This window comes from Saccoglossus kowalevskii, chromosome 19, assembly GCF_978046115.1.
Source record: "Saccoglossus kowalevskii chromosome 19, keSacKowa6.1, whole genome shotgun sequence".
NCBI lineage: Eukaryota > Metazoa > Hemichordata > Enteropneusta > Harrimaniidae > Saccoglossus > Saccoglossus kowalevskii.
The window spans coordinates 8565555-8593024 of NC_140659.1; the positions used below are offsets into that span (position 1 = coordinate 8565555).

Genomic DNA, 27470 nt, shown 5'->3' on the forward strand with positions numbered 1-27470 from the left:
AACTGATTGATTCACACTATATAACCACTAAATAATTGGATATATTCACCGAGATATGTGCGCGTCTACAATAAGGAAGATGGGAACACTAGTATCAGTGAATTCATTATTTAATCAATGCCACGTGACTTTGAATGATGACGAGTGCATATTAATTACGTGCTACCGACTTATTGGTTAAAACATGCCAAATAGATGAAGATAAACAAGTGATAACAATTAAAACAAAAACAAAAAACGGCATGGAGCCGATGCTTATATAAGATGATAATCGGAGTGGGGTCCCATGCGACATACATAACGCGTGTATAATACACCGTGACTCTCCTTGGATGGCGGTCGAAGTGACATAATGAGTTTCGAGCCGAATTTAAAGATGATATTTCATTTCCTCCGTGAGTTATATTATATAATATTATAGATTACCGAAATGAAAAAAAAATGGGTCATCAAATTCTCTTCCGAGAAACAAATTTTCGATTTTTCATTTTTCTTTGGTAATTTTTTTTTTCATATGATTTCAACATTGTACATTGTAACCTCGGATGAAAATGTCATTTAGTTTTATAAATATGAAACCTAATATTTTAAAAACATTTACAAAATTACAAATTAGCCATTTTCTAGAGCGTTAAAAGTTTTCCAAGATGTTCTCCCATAATGCATTGCGCGTATAAGCAATATCAAGCTCTGTAGTAAAACTGAATTCGGCTCAAAATGCCAAATATATGTTTGTCGATGATCCGAGTGTATGGATAGTATCTATTAGATTAACTATAGTTAAATCTAGTCTAATATTGTAATTGACCTCAAACACGCAACCGCCAGAGATAAAATGGCCATGAATAATTGACATCGGGGTTGAGTGCGATAACGATACTGCTGTTTACGTTGAGAAAGCGTATTGGTTACATGTCTTTTCGTAGCTTGGAAGCGCATTTATTTCTTGAGATTTATTTTGTTTAATAGACAGATTCGTGAACTCATTACCTTCCGGTTTCTGCTACACTTCTTTTTTATCGCAGGAATAACATAACATAACATAACATAACATAACATAACATAACATAACATAACATAACATAACATAACATAACATAACATAACATAACATAACATAACATAACATAACATAACATAACATAACATAACATAACATAACATAACATAACATAACATAACATAACATAACATAACATAACATAACATAACATAACATAACATAACAAAACATAACATAACATAACATAACATAACATAACATAACATAACATAACATAACATAACATAACATAACATAACATAACATACCATAACATAACATAACATAACATAACATAACATAACATAACATAACATAACATAACATAACATAACATAACATAACATAACATAACATAACATAACATAACATATATCATATATCAGCTAACGTTGTTTCTAGAGCAGTGCCAATGTTTTATAAGCAACGAAACTGCAAAATAGACATTCACGCCATGTTAAACAACGTTTGTGAGATTCAATCTACTTCTATCTACATGTATATATAACGCTCCACAGGTAGCATTCTCGTTAATCCACCCCCCTGTGAACTTTGCACCCGATCAACGACCCCGAAAAAAGCCTCCGGGACTACCATTAACGACATAGCACACACACACACTGCACTTATATTTCGTGCCAGTTACTTATTGATGTCAACTTACAGCATCTTAAAAGACGGATATACAAAAGGACATGCAATTTGAATGGCATATGCCTTGGAGCCGACATCGTGGCACAGTGAAAGATAGTGGAAATGGAACTGATACATTTAATGCTATCTACATTAAACGAAGGAGGTCATCCCGCCAATCAAAATATATTGAAAGCTGCTTTTGATGGGAGAACACACACTATTACTGCCTCAAATCTGACTGTTATGCTATTAACTTTTGACGTGGAATTGATTTATTGGACCGATTGACAAAGAAAAGTGTTTTAAGAAGGTTAAAATATCAATTGTTAATGTATCATGATTCTATCGTGACGACTACTCTACTCTCCTCTTTGTCATATTGATCACACGTTTTTGCTACATACCCGCAAAGAAATAGAAAACGTGCTGGTTTATTTTTCACAAATACCACATTTTTGTGGTGATAATTTTCATCGTTATCTCAAGCACAGGAAATGTTCAATATGTACTATTAGGCGGGGGAGGGGGGCATTATGTATTAATGGTGTTAACTTAAATCGTACATTCACATGTGTTTTGTGTCTGAGAAAATATAACGTGAAGTTAAAAAATAAAAATTTCTAGGCATGTTTATTCGGACTTCAAGCGTGCTACCATAAAGGTAGTCAGTGATGCACAGTTGTATACATTATATGAAATGAGTTCATTGGCGCATATGCGTACCGTATTTCTATATCACGCAGTTACTAAACCAGTTGTTTTATTTTTTAACGATTCCTCGGGCTGTTTATTGGGCGCCGCAAGATTCGATCAAACATTCATTATACCGGCATTTTCGGCGAGTTTGTTATATACATAATTTTACGCGTTTCGTTACCTAATTGATTAATGTTTATAATGATGTGTTTGCTCATATTGATGTAGGTAAGTTCAAAGTGTGACATATAACACTCCAAGTATTGAGAACCACCTGTAACACAGCAATACCAGGAGGTAGGACATACCCATATAACCCCGCTTCTATAGCTCAGTACCGTGACGTCGTTTACTATTTCTATTCACTTTAAAGTTGGAAAACTTTAGCATTTATTAGTCGGTCAATGCAATAGTATACAACAAATATCTGAATTATTCCGGTAGAGTACAGATCTTGGCGAGCTTCATTCCCTGTTCTCTAAAAAGGCGCTAAAACATCAGCAAGTTAATAACACCGACTAACGGCGACCGGGGGCATTCTAAAAAAAGGTATGCTTAATAACTGAGCTCATTGGGTAAAACCCACGTACGCCACACATCGTTGCCACACATTGAGTCAAAGGTCCTCGGATGTGGCTGTACAAAGATGATGAAATGTCGAAAGTAATGGTGTATGTTTTCCCATCACACAGATACATCTTCCTCAGTCATACTATTATATTGCGGATATAGTATTTTATTCACGTTGAACAGGCACTATCAATTACTCGGGCGTGGGGAGTTATTAGTTCACAGCGACTTTTGTTAGTCCAGTTGTCCAGTAAATTTGTCATTCACATATTTACTCGCCGCAACATTGCTATGCTAGCCGTCTCCCACGTTTACGACTGGATATTTTATTGACCCCCTCATCTTGTTGTGCGACGAGGTGGAAGCAAAGTTTGACAGACGGAAACGGCGATTGACGTTGACGATAAATATACTTTTTCAAGGACCCACGAAACGTTGGCCAGTGTAATTAAGAATTAGAGATCATTAAAAAGTACAGTTGCTTATAAAACCTTAATTTCCGCTCATTGGTATTATTATTCATTCAATCGTGCCAGCTTCTATGCCAGTGTTAGATATATTGCCTCATCAGCAAATCCGTAACGCTCTCGCTGCTCTGATTTATCATTGAAAACCAAGCAACCGTGCCAACTATAGAGGTGGGTGGCTTCCCGTAATTAGTCACCGATATTTTAAAAATATGTGATTTGAGTTACAAAAAGATCGAAGTATATTCTCAATTCTCCGCTTCAGATGAGTTCTATACGTTTTACGTGACAGTCCTTTCAGAGCATGTCAATAAGTCTTTCTGGCGGTAATATACATAAATTAAAAATTTTCAATCAAATAGCATTTTCGCGCGCATATCCTCGTTAGTATTAAGATCGTCTCTGATTGTGATCATACACAGTGACACAATTGTGTTCAAGGTTAGATAGCATCTTACATCTTCTGTTTGTGGGAGAAAGGTGGAGATGGACGGGGGGGCACGCGTTAGTTACTTAAGTTAGCTTCAGTACATGTTGACAAAAATGTTTGTTGATGATTTGTGAATCAAAGAATTGTATACTCTCTGCTGCAAATTAATAAAGCGATCAGAAACGAACACTTTTTAGATTTAACTACCAACTAAAATCACGCACGCCGCACACTGACGGCCCGCTCTCCCATACCTTCCTCTCACCTGACACTTTTTCGAAGTGATCTATTGGATATGCGGCGGACGTCGTAGAATTGATGGTTGTCTGTGTATATTACGGTGCGCGGGGGGATTGTCGGCAATGTCTGCGGTTTGATCATTAAACGATGATATCATGCAATTCACCGAGTTATTTGCACGACGTTAATTTGATCACACAGGGACCCAATGTAACAACAGCGAATCCCGCTAACGCTTCTCTATGCGATATTTGTGGAATGCTCTGCCTGGCCTATGACCTCAAATATAACAACAGACTGGTAATGTGTACGGCTTCATTACCCCGGAATGCCAAAATTGCTTCTCATCCTCATACCATTAAAAACTATATTCATAATAAAAAGCTTAAGGATTATATGAAGACATGAAAGTATGTAATATAACCCGTATAATCAAGATTAACTATTCTTTTTCCAAAATAATTGAATATTATATATGTACTGCGAACATGCAAGTAAATGCGTTGTAACTAGCGCTCCAACTTTAGAATCGCCGCCATAGTTACGGTGCGTATCGAACCCGCCTTAAATAAACCCACGTTCCACCATACTATTGCATTCACAGAGTACAATACACGCGCAATTATCGTCGACTTTGCACATTTGATGTCCTTATTAAACAGCCTGCCCTGTCGCTAGGTCTGAATACAGTTAACGGGACAGTGATTAGCCTCCAACGTTGCGAAAATTAATCAACTCTTTTAACAGCGTGATTTCAATCTTTCACAGAAGTCGTTTATTACTGTGATTACATTAAAATGGCACCGTGTGCCGTATTGGTGTATAATTTCTTCGCCTTATACGATAGGAACGCGACTAAATGTGACAGCGTTTGCTACAGCAAAACGTCCGTATGACAGAGGTTTCGGAGAGGTCATGTGACCGCAGGATTTGATGTCACCTTGTTGATCACTTAACGTATTTTGTTAGAGAGAGAGAGGGGGTAAAATATATAAACAAGACGTTATGGCCAATGTCTGTACACTCGTGTACATATTACGAAAGAAATCGAGGACATAAATGCACAAGCAGTGACGAACGGATGACGGACACAACGGATGGTGGACGTTCAACAATGAATAATTTTGCTCTGTCTTATATTCCTGTACATGTTCGCACGAGCTCGTGACGCAACTATAAAACGTCACTTTGAGCGCAAGTGAAAAACACGTCAATATCACAAATTGCGCACAGACGGGAATCATTTCTCGAAAAACCAACTGCTTTATTTGCCTGTGTTTTCACCGATTCCCTGTGATAAAATACTCCATGACGTAACATGATGTAAAATTGTGTGACATCCTTCGCAAGGATTGATAATAAAACAAAATGGCGTTGTATTCAAAGAGTGCCTGACCTTAGTAAAATACAATTTTCATAAGATTGATAAACATGATTTACAAGAGAAAATCTTGAGTCGAGTTACTTACTGACTTGTGAACTAAATGCCAAATGTTGACCGAACTGGTTAATGCATGTCTACAAGATACAGCTGAGCAGATGTTTTATCTGGAAACCTATAATTGCCACAAATCGGCTTTTTTACAAACAGAATGATGTACTGCGTTTCATGGTCATTTTTCATTCAGATCTGGGAAAGGGCACTCACCCACTTACATGTATGGTTTGAATAAATGTCCACCAGACGGCCATCAATAATTACATTTAATTTACTAAGATGTCGAGATAGTGGGGTTCAATATGATGTCCGTGTGTTATGTTCAGTTTAATATTTAGACTGGTCAACGCATGCCAGAAATAAATACCGCTGTCACTAAATATTACGAAAGAAATCACGCCTGTTGACCTCACGGACTCTGACGTATGTAAATATGTGTTGGATTGGATTAGTGTTGGATTTACATTCACAATCCTGCCATGTTATATAATGCATAATCATTTCCCAGAGCAAACCTGAAGGACTCGGACCATCAAAAATTAATATTAGAAAAAATAAAAAAATAAATTATAATACAATTTACCTCACTGTGTATTCGAACTTATTTTTTTGCGTTAATTTCTATATTAGCAATCTAGGTATAGGCTCCATTTTTTTAATTTTTATATTTTGTTATTTTGAAATATTCAAAATAACAAAATATAAAAATATAAAAATTAAATATAAACTATGTGTTTATGTACCTTCGTTTAAAGATAGCTGTAACAATCATGGAGAGTCAAACAATAAATAAAATAGAAATAACAATGTACTAATGCTCGACACATTGTTTATCAATGCAAAAGAAAGGAGACATTTCAATTCGTCTGTACAATCCCTGAACTGCGTTGCTATTCTTAGCATATATTTACCATTATATGTTAATAAACCAGAAGAAATTGGACAGAAAATTGAATGTAAACAAATATCAAATTTTCTTCTATGCTATCGATAAAGAGCCATTGCTTGAAACGTCTAGCTATATTTTGATTAGTTACTTAGGACAACGATTACCAAATAGTATCTACTACTAGTATATGTCTTATCATTTTAATTAAATGTGAACGTTTGTATCCCAGCTTACAATGCAATGCATCCGGATCAATTGCAGAAATAGACAAATCCAATATTTGCCTAATGTCTTTTCAGGAAATTGTATAGTGTGTGTGTGTGTGGGGGGGGGGGGCTCAGAGTAATCAATGTGTACATTGCGACATAATGCAAGCGTACTCCGCTTAAAGGCAAAATAAATATCCAATATTTTGCAATTATTATGATAAATGCTGTATTAAAAGCTGTTTTGAATTGTAAAGACACTTTTCTGTATGTAAATATGTGCATGATTTATATTAATGTTTATAAATAACCTATAAAAAATCATAATAAACACAATTCATAATACAATATTTTATCTCTTACCGAATTCTTCTTCCGAATTTATGTCCTAGGTTTTTATTATACCTTTTACCGTGTATACAAATTGCGAATGTCAATTTTGTTTTCAGATCCCAAACACTGAGTTAGAAATGGCATAAACTGTTCAAGAGGTAAAGACGACAGTACTTGTTGCGCTTGTGTACTGCAGCGAATGACTATCTAAGCTTTGCAATGTAATTCAGAAAACCAATGCAAGCTATCAAATCCAATATGGTTGTTATGATAGTACTATGTGGCGGCCATTTTGAAACTAAAAAGCTCAAAATCTAAGATTTGTTTAGTATTTTTAGAAGCCTGATTGACTTTCACTTCATTATTTAAAGTGCACACATGGAGAATGTCCTTGATAAGATTGAAAAAGGAATTGGAAACAATCTTAGTTCGTCTCGCATCCCAGACGAAGAGCGTTCAATCTCGTTGCTATGTAGTACGCACGCTCAAGTCGAACGCGCACTCTTCATAAAATGGGTCAGGTTGTACTATTAGTGGTTCGTGTCAACCAACTGAAGTCATTTCCTTTCAAGGACCATTCACTGAAGACATATTACTCTAATCGGCAAATCGTGAACAAATGTGAGTTGTTAATATTCCCTCTGCCACTAGCAACGCTCCAGCGGTCATAGTGATCTGTCTGTGTGATATGGCATTTGGCGCCATATTTGGTGACAAAATGGAGACTCGGTGACCTATGACCCAGTACTTTCACACGTCACTAACACCTGTCAGATGTACGGACATCCGTTAAAAAACCATCTATCGGCCCTTTCCGGAATTCGTTAAATGAATAATTCATTCAAATAACCTTGGCAATATAGCTATACATTTGAACTCAACGGTGCTACTGGCTCATGTTAGTTTTCGATGACATTCGGCCAATAATCGATCAAAAGAAAACTAAACCGGAAACATCTACTTCGAATATTTTCTTGAAAACGGAAATACAATATCCGCGAAAGTCCGACCATCTCCAATACGCCAGATTTATTAAACTACATGTCACCACTACCTCAAAATAATATAACTTTAAAAGTCCAAATTTCTAGTTCAAGTTCCTCGACTCAAGCTTGAACCTAGATAAATAGGGTATATTGTTGTGTCGTTTATATATATATGACATTCATGACATTTCAGGTTACTCGCATTGTGGTAATATTAGTCGCTTTACTAACACCTTACACTACTCATTATGTAAGACGTGGCGTTCTAAATCCATCTTTATGTTGGAACTGAGATTACATGCTTGCACAATGTGTTAGTACATTGCCTCAGAACAGAATATTATAATGTATTATTATACATCTATCACCGCAACGCCATAAGTTACAGCGTGCCGTGATTTTGTGGTATTTTACGGGGTATTTTCATCCTACTATATAAAAAAATGCGATTTCCAAATATGGAATGATTACGCGCGTACTAATCGCTCTCTGAAAAAAAAAACATGGCTGCCACCAGGGTTTGACTCCACACAAAGAAGTTCGCTGATTCTATTCTAAACTTTTTGGATTTCGGCATTTCCATGATGCATCCTTGGAAGGAAAAGATGTATAATAATAAGGTTATTACGAGTATACCTCAAAGTATGTACTCAGGCAGTACGCCGTTGCATCGACCTCCGCTGCGCGTCGGTCGATACTGCCACTGTACTGTCTTCGTGCATACTTTGAGGTAATAACCTCATAATATAATGATGAATTTCAGAATAATGTTTTACAATACCAACAAAGCGACCGTGAACGATGGTGTTGCTATCCTAATGTTTCTGCAAAGACAAAAAAATAGATGTGTACCAAATGTAGAGGACGAGTTTTACAATAAACCAGTTTACTATCCACGAGTCTTAGTCCCTTTGTCTATGAGTTAAAATAAACCTTAAGTTGCTAACTGAATCAGTCCATAAATCAAAGTTAGTTAAGTTAGAGATGTTTATGATTATGACAAAGTTAGAGATGCTTATGATTAAATTTGAACACTAGAATCTAATTTATTCTGCAATTTATATATGTGATATTATTAATGACGGATAGATAAAATCAAGACTGCGCACGCGCGAATTTCAAGAATAAATGTTCTGCAAAAACTGAAGGTAACTCGGACAATTGAGAATAATAATTAACGCCTGACAATCTGACGTAATAATGATTATTTTAATAAAGGAAAAAAAATATAACAAAACAACAACAAAAAACGTCTCGGCTAAATTTACAAATTATTTTTATTGAGACATCGCATCATTATTTTACCTCACAAGTAGAAAGTATACTGCACGGGCATGGCCACAGAGCTCATTTGTAAACAAATTTGACATTTCAGGAGCGATTGCGACCCTGAGGCGTATGGTGTCAGTCGAACTCCAATAAGATAAGGAAACTACTGTAGTAACACATAAGTTCCCGTAGACTAATAAAACAACATTCTATGTTCGTTTTCAAAGATGCCGCGACTCCTTGAAAAAGTCAGCTTCACCACATCATCTTATTCTGCTTATTTTATTTTACAATCTCCAGTAAGTCGAGATTCGACGAGAATTGACTACGTATACATCACACACTCGACAGGTGTTTTCAAACCATCGTGTTTATTTCTTAGAATATCAGTAGCGCCTGTCCACTCAAGTTAAAATAATATCAGTCATACATGCATTTTATGGATGAGTGTTGTAAGGAATGAACTGTCAAGCTGTAGGTTGTATCGCTTATGTGTGTATTTTAACGCTCATGTGCCCTTCATGTCTCGCAGCGATCCCACTACTTATGAGCGGGTGGATTATAAACGGTATTGAAATATACCGCAACAACATCGTGAAGTTTTCCTCATTGACGACTTGAGGACCTTTTCCCGATATTAACTGAGACTCGACGGCTATTATAATAACTGCTCCGTGGTCTGCTCAGTTATCACCTGTCGACTTTTTCAAATTACTCATCACAGTAATCGACACCCCATTAACACCTCCGACGTCCTGGTCTTGAACGACACGCACTCGACGCCGCCCCCACTCACACTAACACACGCAAATTGCCGACTCGTCTCAAAGGAAAACTCCCGGATATCAAGGTGACGAAACACCTGAATAAGTGAAGACAACTAAATAACTACTGATAACAGGGAATATGCGTGATGACTATAATTAGCCCAGTGACGTCATGGACACCGCTGTTTCTTATACTCATTCATACACCGGGGCATGCTAGTTGTCTTTATAATAAATAACAACTAACACACTGTATTCTCTGCGCGTCAGCCAGGCGAGCTTCCTGAAAATAACATCTTCAAGGAGCAAAGGTGTTTTCTTCAATTTCCGAAGTGGTATTACAATAATGTCGCAGGTAAAGAGGCGACTTATCCACTACGAGTCTATAAATACCGAGCGGGTGCGAGAAAGGCGGAACAACATGTTTGTTTTTCTTTGTGAAAACGACATAAAATTAATACTGATGTCTTCCATATTTTAAGCTGTACAGCTTCATAATGGATCGAATATCATCACTACACATTATTCAGCATATTAATTATCTTCCTTCTACTGCAACCGAGGGTATTACACAATATCAACAACAAAAAACGCATCCACGCTTTAAGGGCCAAATAAAAGCGGCTTGTAAAAGCAGCGTACATACCCAACAATTACACTTCTAACGTAACCGACAGACTAAGTGGAACTCGTAATAACGATCCGGCGAGAGCATAGCTATTAGTGGAATAACGGATATTTATTCCAACTAATTTATTTAAAACATGTCGCTTTCACAATCACCACGAAGTAACACGATTCCAATTCTATAAACGAGTCTGCTTCTCACGCACGTTATTTATTGCTGAAGCCAATTCATTGAGACAGTGTTTTATTTACTGAATCCCGGCTCTCTGTAATATTAATATGAAAAGTTTGATGTCATAAAAAAGACATCACGATCTTCGTAAAAATCACAGGACTCAAAAAGAAAGAAATAATGCCTTCCTTCCGCGGCCAACTACCGACAATGAACACAAATTCTTGATTTAAAAATAATGAAACGACTTCTTTCAAACCGTCAGAATAATTCATGATCTGAGCCTGGAGATACATGCATTGTTCAAATGCATTGAATATATTAATAAAAAGGGATCACCGTTTTATAAAATTCACTATAAAGAGGTCGATCGTAATTGTATTATTCTGGAGGCGAGCTCTCCTAATTTGCGGTACGATTGTTCACACTATCGTCAACTTGCCGTGTGTAGGTACACGTGGTAGTGGTATTGTTGTCGACATTCACGCCTAATCTAATACTCAATGTATTGGAAAAAAAAATGTTTTTTAAATTTCTCGTTTTATGCCCTAGCGTGTCAAAACATTCCAGTTTGGCTCGAAAACGCAAACGGTTGGTGGGTTAAAACTGAAACATCCAATTCACGGCATGCCCTTAAAACTACGCCCACAATAGTTTTATGTAGATTAAGCTGAGTTCGACCAAGGCCAACATTTATCATTCCAAACTTTTAAATAAAACATTTTTTTTTAATCTCAACATTTTACTTTGTAATATGATAAGTGTGTTTTTTGTTCCGAAATATATGTGAGAAGAAAACGGCATTCCCACTATCAACGAGGCGTTTTATATAAAATAATTGAAGCCTTTATATGGATGTTTAATAAAATAAAGATTTCAGAATAAAATCAATTAATTGTAGATTTAAGAAGGCTTTTGTCGTGAATGACTAGCTAGATATTTTGCCGAATGGCTTCACCTGCGGCGAGTAATTATGCTGATTACATTCGTCCAGTTACATCCATAATTGTATTAAATGATCATTTACTCCAATTTGCATATTAACACAATCAACGTAAAACAACCGATGTGTCCCATTATTACTGCAATCGGGCCTCTTGATGTGGAAATATACTAATTGTCTTATTGGGTTCATAACAAAGGTAATTAAATAATTTATGTAAACTCATTTTAATTTGTATACAATTAGTTGCTTTGCCCAAGGGTTGAAATGTACTCCACGAGTTAATTATGATATTTGTACGGTTTGAAGATTGTTATCAGTGAGAGAAAACGTACGCAGTGCATTGCGCATGAGCAGTTCGTATCTGTCGATTACATCCGTTGATCCGCACAGATGAGTAGCGTTAACAATTATTATTCTCGGTTACTCTCGATATTATTATATTTCACGCTAATTTAATGTGATAAATGGTGCATTGTGGGTGGCAACGGACATAAAAGTTCAATGAAAGTGGGTTTTGTGAGTTACATGTAAACGGTAAGTGGTATTCCTCACAACTCGTACTGGAGGTTTTTTTTTTTATTTATTTTTTATCTTCCGGCTTGAATGGCTGTTAAATGTGAGTTCAATTCTTTTAGGGTCTAACACGAGAATGCTATTTTGTTCATTTTACCTGTCAGAACTGCGCGAATTGTTAGTTTATTGTCGCAAACGGACATGCTATCTGCTTTAAACGTGCGTACATTTATGGTTGCTTCTCTGGAATTAGCATTAATTCGGTTGAATGAGCAACGAACGCGTAATGTTTCGCTTCACAAATTGCGACATCGCATTTTTATTCTTGCATATCGCCGTGTTTTCTTGTACATTGCTCAAAATATGTAACTTTGTAACAGAGCAATCGTTAAAACGTCCCTCCGTTTTGTCTGTTTATTTCAGCAATTAAGCTAAAAAGTATGAACTCGACGACTGTGCCGAAAGAGAAAACGCAGAACGGCGTACTGAATCACATTGAACTTTATCAGGGCCCACCACCGGATGAAGACGAGGAGCGCTACAACGTAGGAGCCTACCATCCTCTCGATGGGGACCTGAAAACGCAAGGTAAGGTATCGTAGAGTTGCTCACACGATTTGTTTACATTTTTAACATACCCCGATAACAAAATTTCAAGCGTTATAATGACATCGAACACCTCGACGTTTATGCGAGAAGAATAATCTTGATGGAAAACTCTACCAAGCTGTCATTGTCGAATTCCCTGTGTCGATGAGTCAGGCGTTCTATTAGTGCACGCGTACAAGTACTGCTAGTGTGGCTCATTGTAGTCGCTGGGGTTTTTGAGCAGATCGTCCTGTACATTTTCTCATTTGGCTTCTCCTTTCATCACGGAAACAATTTCTCCTGAATTTCTTTGAAAATACACAGTTCAAATTTTTGCATATTTAAAAGGCGGCAGTCGTCGTGCCGTGCCCTGTTCGTTATGGGACTCATATCGACGTATACAACGCGTGTAAAATACATTGTTTATTTACATGAATTTCGAACACGCGCTGCGCGACGACCAATCGCGATTTAATGCAAATTAGATGCAAGTTGAATTTCGACAAAATCGCAAATGATGCACAAGTGGTGGCGAATATCTCGTGATGCAATTGTCTTTTGAGTGCGTTCACATTATGATTATAAAAATATTGATATCCGTGACGCTCAACAACGATACTTAATCGACCACCCCAGTCTCACCAAAATGTTCTTAAAACGCAGTGTGTCTAAAATCACTGTGTGTATTGCGAGACATATAGATGAGAAAGGATTCTTGTTTAATGTTGATATAATCGCTCGTATTATTTAATCGAGGAAAAGTGATAATCAACAAAATTTTCAGAATTTACTGACTTTATTTACACGTACCAGATATTGAGCTCACCGTGGCCTTAGTGTAAACTTTTACCCACGGGTTTTGTGCCTTTGGAAAGACTAGAACGCGCACAACGTTTGGTCATCTCATTCTCCGTAGTTTATTGACCTCAAATTAAAATAATAAAACGTAAAATAATGCGTGGTTGAATGTCGAGAGAAACCATAGGCCATTTACCACGAGGCCTAATGATAAACTTGAAAGTGACGATTATCTCATAAACCCTTTATGATTTATTGATTTATGGAGCACATTGATGAATAATTTACAAACCCTTTTTCTCCATTTAGTGATACAATCATTGTTTTCGTTTTACAATATTTTAACATTCTTCGCAAGAAAAAAAGGGTAATTGCGTCGTACAGGGTGATATCCCTCGCGCCATGTTATGCTTACTATGGGCTCCATGCGACGTAAACAATTCAACGCAAGCAGAATGCGTTTTTTGTTATCCTGGAATCCGAACGCGCACTGCACGGCGGAGATTGTGTCGTTCGTAGGTGACGAGAACTGGCTCGTCCATAATGATACTAGTAACATACGATTTCACAAACGATCTTGTTCGAACGATGACCCTAACATTCATGCTTGTAATGGGCTACCGGTTTTCTCACTGACTCTTAAATGCGTCAATATTAGAAAACAACATTTATCTCGCAGTTGCATTCGCCCTCTATTGGAGAATGAAATAAACAATGTTTATATATCTCGGATGATGGAAACACAACCTTGCAAATGGGATTTCAATTTTACATCCGAATACGCTCTGTTCGCGTACAACATTGGGGAGGCTAAAAAATGTTTAATGCAAACACTACCCATCTTGAATTTACACCCAAAACATATTCTTGGCATTCATTTTAAAAGATAGTACCTGTGATTTTGAAACGTTTGTTTACAGCGAACATTTCAGTAAAAAATACTAAATATTTAAGCCCAGCAATACTCCTAAATGTGTTTATTGATTGCAAATTATACCCTTAAATCCATGAATCTAGTCACGTGACTAAGCGAAAAATATTACCCCTAATTTTGACGAGTGTCCATCGAATAAGGGGCACAAATCTTTTATACACAAGTACACTTCAGAACATTGACTATTCAAAATAATTACACACTTACATTACACTAATTGGAAGAACATGTAATTGTAACATCAGTGTTTGCAACCTAGATCGTACCAACAAGACGAATAATACAGTGAAGATCAGGCACACAACTATTTATGAATTTTAAATCGCCTAAAGTACTTTAACATCATAATATTGCCATTGTATTTCGGATATGATCCTTTTTGGTTTAATAAACGAAACATAATAATGCAATAAAATGTATAGTCATGATCGTGCGGTTTAACGAGATAATTGACGTTCTAATTTCAGCCCAAAGTTAATAATATGGTCATGTTTGAGTATTTTAGCTTTAGTTGCAATGAAAAACGTGTTTTGATGTACAGATTCAAACGGAAGTCCCGTTAAGGCTCATGTTTTGTTGTGATAACTGTTACAAAGGAAAATCGGCAATTGACAAAAAGTATATTTTAATCATGTGATTGTACGTTTATGAAAATTGGACACTTTATGCGTTAATATTATTAATTGTTCATCGTGTGATATTTTGTAATCTCATAACAAATCCTTTTTTATACATCCCTTTTTCTAAGAACTTGGCGATACATAGTCCTTGAGATACGTAATACTACCGTTTTGGGGAGACTTGCTAGTTACAAATAAATTCATTTCAATTCTTTTGTACGTTGACATGACTTGAATACAGTATCCTGTTCCATTATCAAGAATGTTCAATGGTATGCATTTGGCCTTTTATAGGAACTTATGAATTATTCATTTATTATTAATGTATAGTATTTTGTTGTGTTAATTTCAATATATCTATAATGCGATTCCGTGGAAATTGGTGAATATACAGTTAGTGTTTTAATGTGTGGTGAATATATATCTGTACTAGCTTTTACAAAATGTAAACATAGTCATGATGATTATGCAAATGAATAAAAATGTTTTAGTACTCACACGATAGAATTATTTTGAAGGGCGGTAGTCATCGCGCCGCGTTCTGATTGAAATGGAACTCATAGCGATGTATACAACGCGTTTAAAATACATTGTTATTTACGTGAAATTCGACACGCGCTGCGCGACGACCACTGCGCTAACATCCTGTCTTCAATTGTTTTGACAATATCAATTTGTTCCTACTTCGTGTTTTCGCTAGAACAAAGTAAACATATTTTTGATCTCTTAAACTAAACAAAGTGCAATTTATGGCAATTAGTCAGATTTGATTGATTATTGCAATAAAGCGACAATATAAACTTACCCAAACCACGAGCTTATATAAAGGAACAGATGTTGAAACATCACTTGTTTATCAGGACTAAATCAAAACTATTTCTTGAATGAAAAATGAAAATTAATATCTGATTTTTGGTCAACATAAATACAGCATATCCGTGTAGTTTGGGTGTCAGTGATCTATATCATTAAGACGAAAGTGTGAAGAAAGTGAACAAAACGATTTGTTTATGAAAGAGGGACAACCGTAAACCTGATTCGAAGTTTCTTTCAAACGTACTATCACAACATAAATTTAATTTCTCAATAACACTTTTTCATAATATTTTTAAATAACACGAGTTTGAATGAGACGTGAAAGTACATGTAATGCGATTGATACGTCAATAGTTATCCGATATTCGAGCAATCATGATACATAATGCTAAAGTCATATTGAATTTCCATTCCTAAAACAACTATTTCGGGGAGTCCATAAGGAATGACACGACACTTAGGGAGTATCAATTAGGATGAGAAGTACTAAATATATGGCGATTGGACAACATCACAGTCGTATCGAATTGTTTTCAACGACTTTTCACGGTTTATATGCATTCCAAAACTGCCTAATACGAGTTCACACAAACAGCATTTTTTTCCGTGACCCATATATATTAATTATATCGTTTGCGCTGTGATACAATATAAAATGACTGACTGTCGGCCATTTATGAGATTGAATTTTCTCAAATATGAACGTGTCCGCTACCGCGCTTTTCCGAAAATGATTAAATCGATGTCATCAAAGTTGGATGACAACCTCAAGCGATACAAGTCAGTATGGCCAACTGGCGGCCATTTTAGTTTGTAAACGTATTTGTTCAATGCTAGTCAATATCCGCTTATTGCAAAAAACACACACAAAAACAACACTTTTATCTTAACTCAGTGACTTAACAGTCACGTCGTCTCAAACACATACACATTTATTAATTATTTCAATCGACTTGAAAACAATTATTTCGAAACCACCAGTGACACTAGTCTCCCATCTATGTGACCAGAATGCAATTATGTAAAAACTGACAATGTTAACAACAACAAAACTTGTCAAATATGTGAGCTGCTATATAATACGTTTTCATTTCGGGACAGACATAGTAAAAATAATAATCTCCGTGCGTATGGTAATATCTACCTAATATGTGTCAAACGTAGTCGCTGTACTGTGATATAAGAGCAACCAACATCTTGCGTCTTAAGTGCATAAAAAAACGATGTTCCTAGTGCTATATCAATCACGATCCGGACCACAATGCATTGCCCGTAGAGAACAGCAACGCCAGGGAGAGGGATTTAAAAACGTTTTGCTTTGTTCAATATTGACTGATTTTGCCTATTATGGGAGCCTCTAAGTCTCATTCAGAATTGATTCACATTGTATCTATTTGTGCCAGTATTGAAAGCATATCACTTAAATTCACTACTGTCAGCCATGTTATTGACGTCGCTAGGAAAGTGCATCAAAATCACGGCAACTACGAGAATTATTAATCGAAAAAAAAAAATCTGATTTTATGGTATCATCTCGCCGCCATTACGGAAACGTACTGAATACGTCGAAAGTATTAATGATTGACACGTGCAATCCTCCGTACGTTTCGTATTCATTGATTTGCTAATAACGTTGCATCAGCCTTCTATGTTTAATTTCATGGTGTCGTGCACCCGGACTATGGTGGTTGAGACGTCAAGGCCTCCTTCCAGGCATATGCCATATTTTTTTTTGGTTTTTGTTAATTATATGGTTATACCTTGTCTGTGTTGGAACGCAAAGCGAGGGATGAGCGCGTCGCGAGAAACCATCCAAGTGGAAAGACAAGATGGTGCAATCTGACATGTGAATACAGCAACACTATAATCCAAGTCAACATTAGTTATTACTTTAAATGTGTTCACGGTATCTACAGAGATTATCAAAATACGTTTTTCCTGCTAAATCTACGTGAAAGAAAATTTCAACAATAGCGCGGTGTTTTGTTTTTCTCTCACAACAATAGATTCACAACATTATTTATTCGGGAATAAGCCTATTTTGTCGCGCTCCCTGGGCCATTCACAAATGTATATGATGTCAGACCGACATCTATTTTATTTGCAGTAATCTGATTTTCTCGTAAGTTTTTCATCGTAGGTAAAATCACGGACACAGGCCGGGCGGAAACAAAACGTATATACTAATATGCTATGTACTTTTGAATTAAGGTATGCTTAATGCTTGAAGGTACGTGGCTTGGTGCGTACAGAATATTGTTTAGCCCCCCCCCCCGCCGAATTAATGGCTCTTCCCTAATCATGGCGGTGTCACATAGATATGGCTCGGTCGAAAATATATCACCATGATCGCAAAATGATTCATCGAGGACTGATAAAAATTGCACACCAGCAGAGTTAAAGTAACGTCTTTCCCTTCGGTGCTTGTGTACAAAGCTGTAAAATGACAAAATAAAACACATATTCGCCGCAAATAACCACATGAATCTACTGAAACGATCTTGACTTGAAACTATCTAATAATCAAACAGCATCAATAACATTGCAGGACGCCGCTTCCTGGTGAAATGGCCCAACTGAGATCTTGAAAGGTTAGCGGATACGATCCAATGTTCGATTATGGAACCCTTGGAGATGTATCATCGCTACAATCGTCTCCGGCCTATTAACGCAGAATAACAAACACACGAGAAGAAGTGATACTCGGTACACCTTTTGTAATTGTTTGACGCATTATCGAGTGTCCTCTCCATCTCTTGACAGGCCTCTTGTCCGAGTCTGTCCGCCTGCAGAGCGTCATACTGTCGACCGAGTAATGAAAAAAAAATCCATTATTTTCACTCGTCACTCCCATAAAACATTGCCCTGTCGTTTATATCGTCGCACAAATTCACTAAATGACTTGACTGGATAATGTTGATTTAGTTTATGTGAAAATCGATAGCCAAATTGTTTGTTGAGTATGCTAATTTGCTTTTGACATTCTTCTTATACTTTATACCTAATTGACGTCGTCGTAAATTCTTAGACATCATCATTCCAATGACACGCCAGATTTCAGCTCAGACTGCTTGCTTTTCCTCGATTGGGAATAATATTAAAACGATGTGGCCGTGTATAGCATGCTTCGTAATATTACCAACTCTTGTGCAGTTACCCGAGGCGCAGCCGAGGCAAGGAGATTACAGTCTGTGTGTCAACGTACAACACATTTAATCATACAGTGAACATTGAGGGGCGATATACCTAATGACAAAACAGCATTATAATTCGTACTTACAAGACCAGTAACACTGATAAAATAAGGTGGAAGGAAAATGAAAAATGCCATTATTATAGAATTGAACAATTTATGCACGTGCGCAGACGTCCGGCTGATCTATAGTACGGTTACTTGGTGTAACCGTAACCGTATAATTTTATAACTGTGGTTACACGCTCCCCATACCTTGTACCTCGACCTTCGACCGATTTCGTATGCTTCTCCCTTTCCAATCTAAATTATTGGAAACTAGCGAATAATGAGTACCACGTGAAATTGAGTACCAGGTCGGATTTACGATTGTTCAACTCAAATCCCGTGGGATCCTAGTGGTCACGTGTTATTGATAATACTGTACTCATGATTGAAATGAAGAGGGAGGTTTGAGATGTTAGATATTTTAGTGATCGTTATCTGTCTATTCTAGCGTAGCAACATTTAATAGGTAATACAGAAATGGACATACATTAGTAGAGTTTTATTTTTGTAACATGTACATAAATCTAATTTTATTTGTTTATTTAACAATATTATGTTGGCCACAAAAACACGAATAATTGCCTGATATTAAAACGTACATCCTAATCTCCAACGACGTCTCGAGTTTCCCTGTTTTGTGACAATGTCTGAAATATACATTATCTGGTAGAATCAAATTAAAAATGTATATTATATTCTGAGATGAGTAATGTATATTTCAGGTGAGTATAAAATTGATCTGTGACTAAGTTCTGTGGGGAGTTCACAAAATAGGTTATACACTCTTAAATTGATATATAACAAACGAACATCGTTTTTTTCCGTAATGGGTGTCTATTTTTCATAATCACTCACCACCCTCGGGAGTTCTCTTTCTCGGACTTGACACTTTTATCTTTCCATTCTATTGCTAATGATTACAATTTGTATTCATAAGTTGGTTATCTCTGACTGATCTATAAGAACGATGTGTTACATCCAATTTATGTTGCCAGCTGAGGCTGATAAAGCCGATTCTACAGTCACTGATACGTCCGACCCCACCTGCCGCGTGGAAGTCATCGTAGTCTGAATTGAAGACCGTTGAATTATGGGCATTGTATTTACACACGTGATACGCCGAACAACCAATCCGATTAAAATGGTAATTAGATGATAGCAAATAAGACGACAAAAGTGTATGCACAGAAACTACTGAAGTATTTGGACGGATATGATTGCGTTTAGGTTGATAAACAATAATTAACTGAAACATAACTTGTACAATAAATATTTTGATTGTAAGTATTTTTCATTCATTCATTCACTACTGTTATCTCATATTGTAATCCGAACTGACATATTTCAGTAATTCAGGAGCAGTATATGGCAGGTCCAACTATATATGACAATCGCCAACCAGACAGAAGATACGACGAGATCAAGCCACTATGTAGGGAGTAAAGAGCAATCATTCGTGACAAATATTCGTTATATATGAAACATACGACGTTATCCATCCTTCTGAAAGTATTCTAGCAGATGTACATTTCAAATATAATTCACAATTGTATAGTTGGTTGCTTTTAATTAATTAAGTATATACGCGCCGAAGACGCCTACTGTAAGAAAAAAAGAAATTAAATAATTTATCCAAAAAAGTAAAATCGTATGGTATTGGAATGTAAATATTGGCGTAAAACGGTGATAGAAATATGATGTGTTTGTGCCTTTATAACAAAAATCTTTTTAAAACTGTGTTTAAACTTAGGTTAACTTGTAGAATGAGGCGTTATCATAAACAACAATCTATGCATAATGTATATCCCATTATTTTTCTAACATTGTGATGTTTAGCTTTTTATTCCCCAGGGAGCGGACATCCATTAGGAATTTAAACATTCCGTATTATTATGCGATTTTATTTTCACATGATATAGATAATTCCTTGTTTGGCACACATTTCTTTTGCAGGCTCTTGTTATAATAATGTTTCTATGCGTTCATCCGAAGCTGTACACTATTTCAGAATAGTTCGATTGCGCTCGATAAACATCTGGAAATCAGCCAGTATTAAAAATAAAATCCCTCTCTGAGTCAGCGAACTTGCTTTAACTTCATGGTTTGGTGGCTTTGTCATGTACTTTGATTAACCTTACAACCATTTTGATTATATATATATAATATAAAGTCTTCTTTTCACCTTAATAATAATGTACTAACGTCATTCCTACATTATGACAACGAGGTGGACACTACTAACTTCGTAAAATTGACCATGTAATTTTATTCATTTGTTAGAAGGCGCTAATGGTTCGCTCGGGCGTCTTCGATTTGGAAGCACAATTTGATTTTCATTTAATTTTAAATGGGGTTCTCCGATTTGATAAACCAATCCAGGCATAATGCATCGGTAATTTAAATGTAGTTTTACAACATGCCTGTGTAATCGTAGGTAAATGTATCACAATGATTGGCATGTCACATTATTACAATTTGGTCCAGAATATTAAATATCCCATAATGGCAGGGGTTATATGAACTTGAACTAATCACGATATCATTAACTTCTAAATTAATATATAACGATTAAATGAAAATGAAATTAGCGTAACTGTGGTGTAAATCGTCCAGTAACTTGTCACGCGTTGGTTTACTGATTGTAGCAGGATTGTAGTAAGTATTGAAATATACTCAACACGATGAATCACATGATCGTAAACTCCTAGATCGTTACATATACGTGTCTTTTGTACAGCAGACATTGTGTCAACAATTCAACAATTTCACAAGTGTAAATGTTTTTTTAACATAACAAAGACTTGCTGGTAGATTCGGAAACAGTACCAGCACATATGCCTATATTTTCTGACATGTGGCTTTATTATATTTCAACAATTTCACAAGTGTAAATGTTTTTTTTTTTAAATAATAGTTCAAACATAACAAGACTGGTAGATTCGGAAAATGTACCAGCATATATACCTATTTATTTTCTGACATGTGGTTCATTTCTCAATGAAAATAAAATAAATTAGAGGGAAATACTGTTGTATGTGCGTTATTTGTTATTAAATTGTCAATTGATCGCGATTTACACTTATATATTTGCCTCCAAATGAGCGAATTGTCACAACGTCATTAAAATGTCACAAATACAATATCTACAATGGTGTAATACTGACGGGTGGGTGGATATTACTTGGTAATTCACACCAATCACTTCTGACGCACCATGGCTATGGACATAATGTGTGACCGACATAATACACTAAACGTGAGGAATCGATCGAAGTACCTCTGCAATATACACACATTATCAGTGCCAGGTATAATGCCTTGCATACGCCTACAAACAACGTAGCGTGATTATATGTTGAATTCGAACCCGTTTGCATGGAGAAAAACTCCTCCATCAAGGAGCATAATAGATTTAAAGTATAATTTGATGATATTCTATTTATTCAATCACTGCGATCACCTACTATAATTACTCCAGGGATGTTCCTCTAACCGATAATGTCTGCCAAATAACAGAGTGAGTATAATAGACAATAATGTCACCGATGTGTAAAGAGTAAACTTCTCGCTATGTGATCTGTATTAACTGGCAACACTTTTGACTTTTCGACACTGTTATCCTTTGCATTACATGTAGACTAAATACAACTGTGTTTAGCGTTTATACTGAGCATTATTAATATGTTGTAGTACATTATATATGTTCTCACAACTAAAACAGAACGGCAGAGCTTACCCCGGCCTAATTGGGCAGGCCTTACCCAGCTCTAATTGGACAGACCTTACCCCGGGCTAATTTGGCAGACCTTATCCCGGCCTAATTGGGCAGACCTTACCCCGGCCTAATTGGACATACCTTACCCCGGTCTAAATGGGCAGACTTTTCCCCGGCCTAATTGGACAGACCTTACCCCGGTCTAATTGGGCAGACCTTACCCCGGTCTAATTGGACAGACCTTATCTTGACCTATTTGTAAATACCTTGAACAGTCCTAGCGTATATCGCTGTGCCGGTGCCAATAAGGTCCGTTCCACGAATCATACATATTTTCACTGGATATATAGCGTGGTGACCACATATTTGAAATCGCCATGAGCCTCATAAGACGAAGCGAACAACTTCAATCAGATCGACTCAATATAAATCGTTACATTTACACATATTTAATATTTTTGTTTTGTTGTGAAATAGAATGCAATATTGAGATTACCGTGATCACTTGAATTGCAAATGTAACCATAGTAACGATACAGCGACTGAATGCCTTCTCAACGATTTAACATCGGATAAAAATTCATACAGAAGACATATGTTCTTGCCATTTCCAATTACCATATATATTAGCTCCCTTCCTAGAGCCCCTGTTCCAATTATTAGGATTAGTCAGATAATCCACAAAATACGTTAACACCCATACATATACATACTCATTAACAATAACCCCATTTTGTGCTTACTGATGTTCATTTCTTGTCACTGTATATTGATACGCGTAGATCCCATTCTTAGCCCATTATTAACCCCAGTCATAAAGAAATCAATTGCGACTTTTGTGTTTTTTCTAATCCCAACTGTAATATAGTGTCAAGGCTGAAATGACCAATGTTAATAATAACACAAAAGATGCGAAAATTGTCGTTCAAAAATAATTGATGTTGGAAAGCATTTTTTGCTTGAGTGAAGTGGAATTGCCGCTATTAAGCCACTTCTTTTGATTCCCCTAATTATACTTACAGTGGAATTATAGTCATTTCCTGTCTCCGAAAATAAATCGATATTTTCACTTGATTTAATAGCTATATTATTATTGTAGTTTCCCAAAACATATTAACTATCTTAGATGTGCGCAACGTTGTCCCCCCCCCTCAAGATCAATTCGAATTCACGTCGCTGATATCAGCGTTGATCAATATTACACAGATTTAAAATGCCATAGATAAGTTTTTATTTAATGTTAGTGCATGCACCCCCACTGATTTCAGAAGTAGTTTTCGAAAATAATATTTCATATATTTTAACGCAGGGAAGGCTTGGTACAGAGTTTATATAAACATAAGCACAATTCAATGAAATAAAAAAAAAAAATAATTAAAAAATATAATATCATAATCGCAGATGTACAAAAATGATTAGAGTATTAGTATATTCATAAAAATATCTTAATTATGACAATAATTGAACGTCCATGGACGACTATGTAACAATTTAAAAAAAATCTGAGCTATACACATAGATCCAAATTACCTAAAATGCTAACCATATTAAAAATGTTTAAAGTTAGATCATCATATGAGTTAAACGTCCCGATGTTTTCTCAACAAAACTGGAACTGTTAACCCCTGCAACGAAGTGTCCTTATGAGATCTAGCTTTTGGTAAGGGAATGCATGATCACTATCGTTAATGCTTCGGATGGACATTAACCGTTTATTCATTGCATTGTATGTGGGTTAATTGGAATTTTAAATATCATAAATCTTCTTCTACTGAGAAATAAGTAAACTAGCTGTCTTTTCAAGGACATGTACTGAATGATTTGACTCGTGGGACATCTGAAGGTTAGATATGTGCTAACAAGCCTGTTATTATTAGATGTGTGCTTTATTTGGACACACAAGTTTGACGGCATGCGCAGTAATATGCAAATGATCTTATATATATATATATGTGTCTTGCATCCGTTGATGATTCATTCGAAGGAGGGGGTACTGTAAAATATATCTATACAACTGGCATGTTATTTTAGTAAATTTCGCTATCTTGTATTTTAGCTATTTCAGTGCGACAAACGACTATTATTATCACTTAAGGTGTTGTAAATTCGCTAAAATTGCAAGTTTACCAAGATGACATCGTTGAATGAAGAACTGCTGAGGAAAGTAGTACAGTTATGTATACAACAGTGAATGTTAATATCTCCAGCAAGTCTCATAGTGCACACAATTAAATATTGACCATGACACCAGAGCAGTAATCGAATTCATCAATTTAACAATTGTGGTACGTCGACGAAAAAATATCCCCGTGTACACCGACAATCCATCCGTTTCAAAAATCAACAAAGAAAATCAGGTTAATCACGAAACAAGGTTCTGTTGGCGAGAAGGTGATAAGTGCATGTTTTGCATTAGAGTACCCGAGTTCCGCGTGATGAATGCAACCATTATGCGAATTGTACATTAACTTCAACTGATATTTAAATTACCCGTCACGCAAAACCAGCATGGCGTCTTGAACTGTATTCCATGCAAACAGTACATTGGAAGGCAATTCAATCTAACATTACTAAATTTAGATTCCATTTAAAGCAAAGTAAATAATATATAATATATGACAAAAAATATCCACACTTTCAAATTCAGTGACTAAGTAACGCACTTCACTGGACGCTCATTAAATCTATTTATTTTTCAAAGTGAAAACGTTTGAGGTAACTCACGTATCTGCGCAGCCCATCCACTATCATGCTACATTAGCGCAACACCGTCCAACTGATTGGGATTCGTGTCGTGACAGCGAAAAAGGGTTTGTCAAACTATTACGATCTCCCAATGGAGTGATGCAGTCTTGTTTAATTTACCTAATATATGTTTTTACAATGCGGCTAAGCTTCTAATAATTGGTGAATTATTGTCAGTTTGATCTAAAATGTGGAAGTGGTAATCGCGTATATGCCCTCATAACCCGATGCTTATTTATAACGATTTAAAAAAGAAATTGAATTATATAAAATACAGTTTATCGCGATATACTTATTTAATTGTATTCATTTGAGATATTATGCCCGAAACAAATAAAAAAAACTTTAAATGGAACGCCAATGTATTATTCATACAGTCATATTGGTTCTATTTTAAATTACCTCAATAATGAACCACATTTAGTTTTTTGAACCACAGTTAATTCATTTTTATGGAACAGGTATTTCGCATTACTAATCAGCAGAGTTAATGATGATTTGTCACTTAATTACGAGCTCATAACATGTTTATTATGTAAATGTATCGAAATGCGGCGTGCAGTAATATTGAAATTTGCATATTGTTCACATTTACCCAATGTTATATTGTAGAACCAAATTTGCAGCCTCTTACACTTCTCACATCAAAATATTGAATATTACATCTGTGATCACCTTGACAACATCAACATGAATATATTTGTAACAACATTTTGTTTTTCCAAGAAGCGAAGAAATTCAATCTTCTTATTGCTATGTTACGTCAATCAATCTTCAACAATTCCGCGACTGATCGATTATATCTAAATATGTGTCGCATTTTACTGCGCGTTGTAAAATTATGAATTCATTTATGTTATATATGTCTTTCTTATCTGAAAACCCTAAGCAAAACAAACAAACAAACAAACAAAATACAATAATCGACATCTCGATTCCGTCACGATAATTCAGTAGTATAGTGGTACGTGGGTGAACGTTCTGTTATCTTCCATTCCTATGCCTTGTCAACGACCACAACAAACTACGCGTCTAGTTGCGGATGTGAAAATGCTTCTGACGTATCGTGCCCCATATTGAATGAAAAGACTCGATGTTTAGCTACCGGCAGCCACTTCGAACGGAAATTACGTGACACTAAGAGCCGGAAGTGTACATGACTATCCCAGGGTAATAGAGTAACTCAATTACAGGAAAATTCTTACCTTTTTTTGGAAATAATAAAAATCCAATTTAAAGCGTTTTCATAGTCATTTCACCGAGTATCCTGGAACAACTTGACCTAAATTTATCATGTAATTTTTTTTGAACACGACAGGTAACGAGAGTTTAGCCTGATGACAGCAGTTGAAAAAGAGTACGTACTGCACACCTGTCAGTCTCATGGCATTCAGGGTTGGTGATACGGTGACCAGACGGACGGGATGTAAACATGTCGGCCCTGTGTGCGGTCCCTATCCCCAGCGGGGTGACTAGAACTGATCCTCATACCAGACAAATAAATAAATAAATAAATAAATAAATAAATAAAAATACGAACGACAGAATGAATGAATGAATGATTAATTTCTATCGTCTAGGTTTTCAATACAAAACAACTCAAACGTTTTCATATATGCACCACAGCATGAGTATAGTAATACAGTTAACATCTTAGTTTTATTGCTAAATAGAATAGTATATTTCTGTCTTCAGAGCACTTTCGCTACGCATTTTGCGCCTTTGTGAATTTTGTAATTTCAATTTTACAATATCCCACCACCACGATTTACAACTTAATAATGAC

General features: G+C 36.0%; 1 protein-coding gene across 2 annotated transcripts in view; it reads left to right on the forward strand.

The window, feature by feature from the left end:
• The window catches only part of LOC102800754 (vesicular inhibitory amino acid transporter-like), a 56618-nt gene that overhangs the window by 8015 nt on the left and 21133 nt on the right, over window positions 1-27470 (forward strand). Inside the window, exons 1-2 of one of the 2 annotated variants that reach the window (XM_085494106.1) lie at window positions 12181-12248; window positions 12651-12815. In XM_085494106.1, coding sequence (XP_085350232.1) covers window positions 12668-12815 — 148 coding nt within the window. In that variant the 5' untranslated portion in view covers window positions 12181-12248; window positions 12651-12667. Of the gene's footprint in view, window positions 1-12180; window positions 12249-12650; window positions 12816-27470 lie in introns of those variants that run through there. The other variant, XM_006811480.2, reaches the window with a different exon arrangement.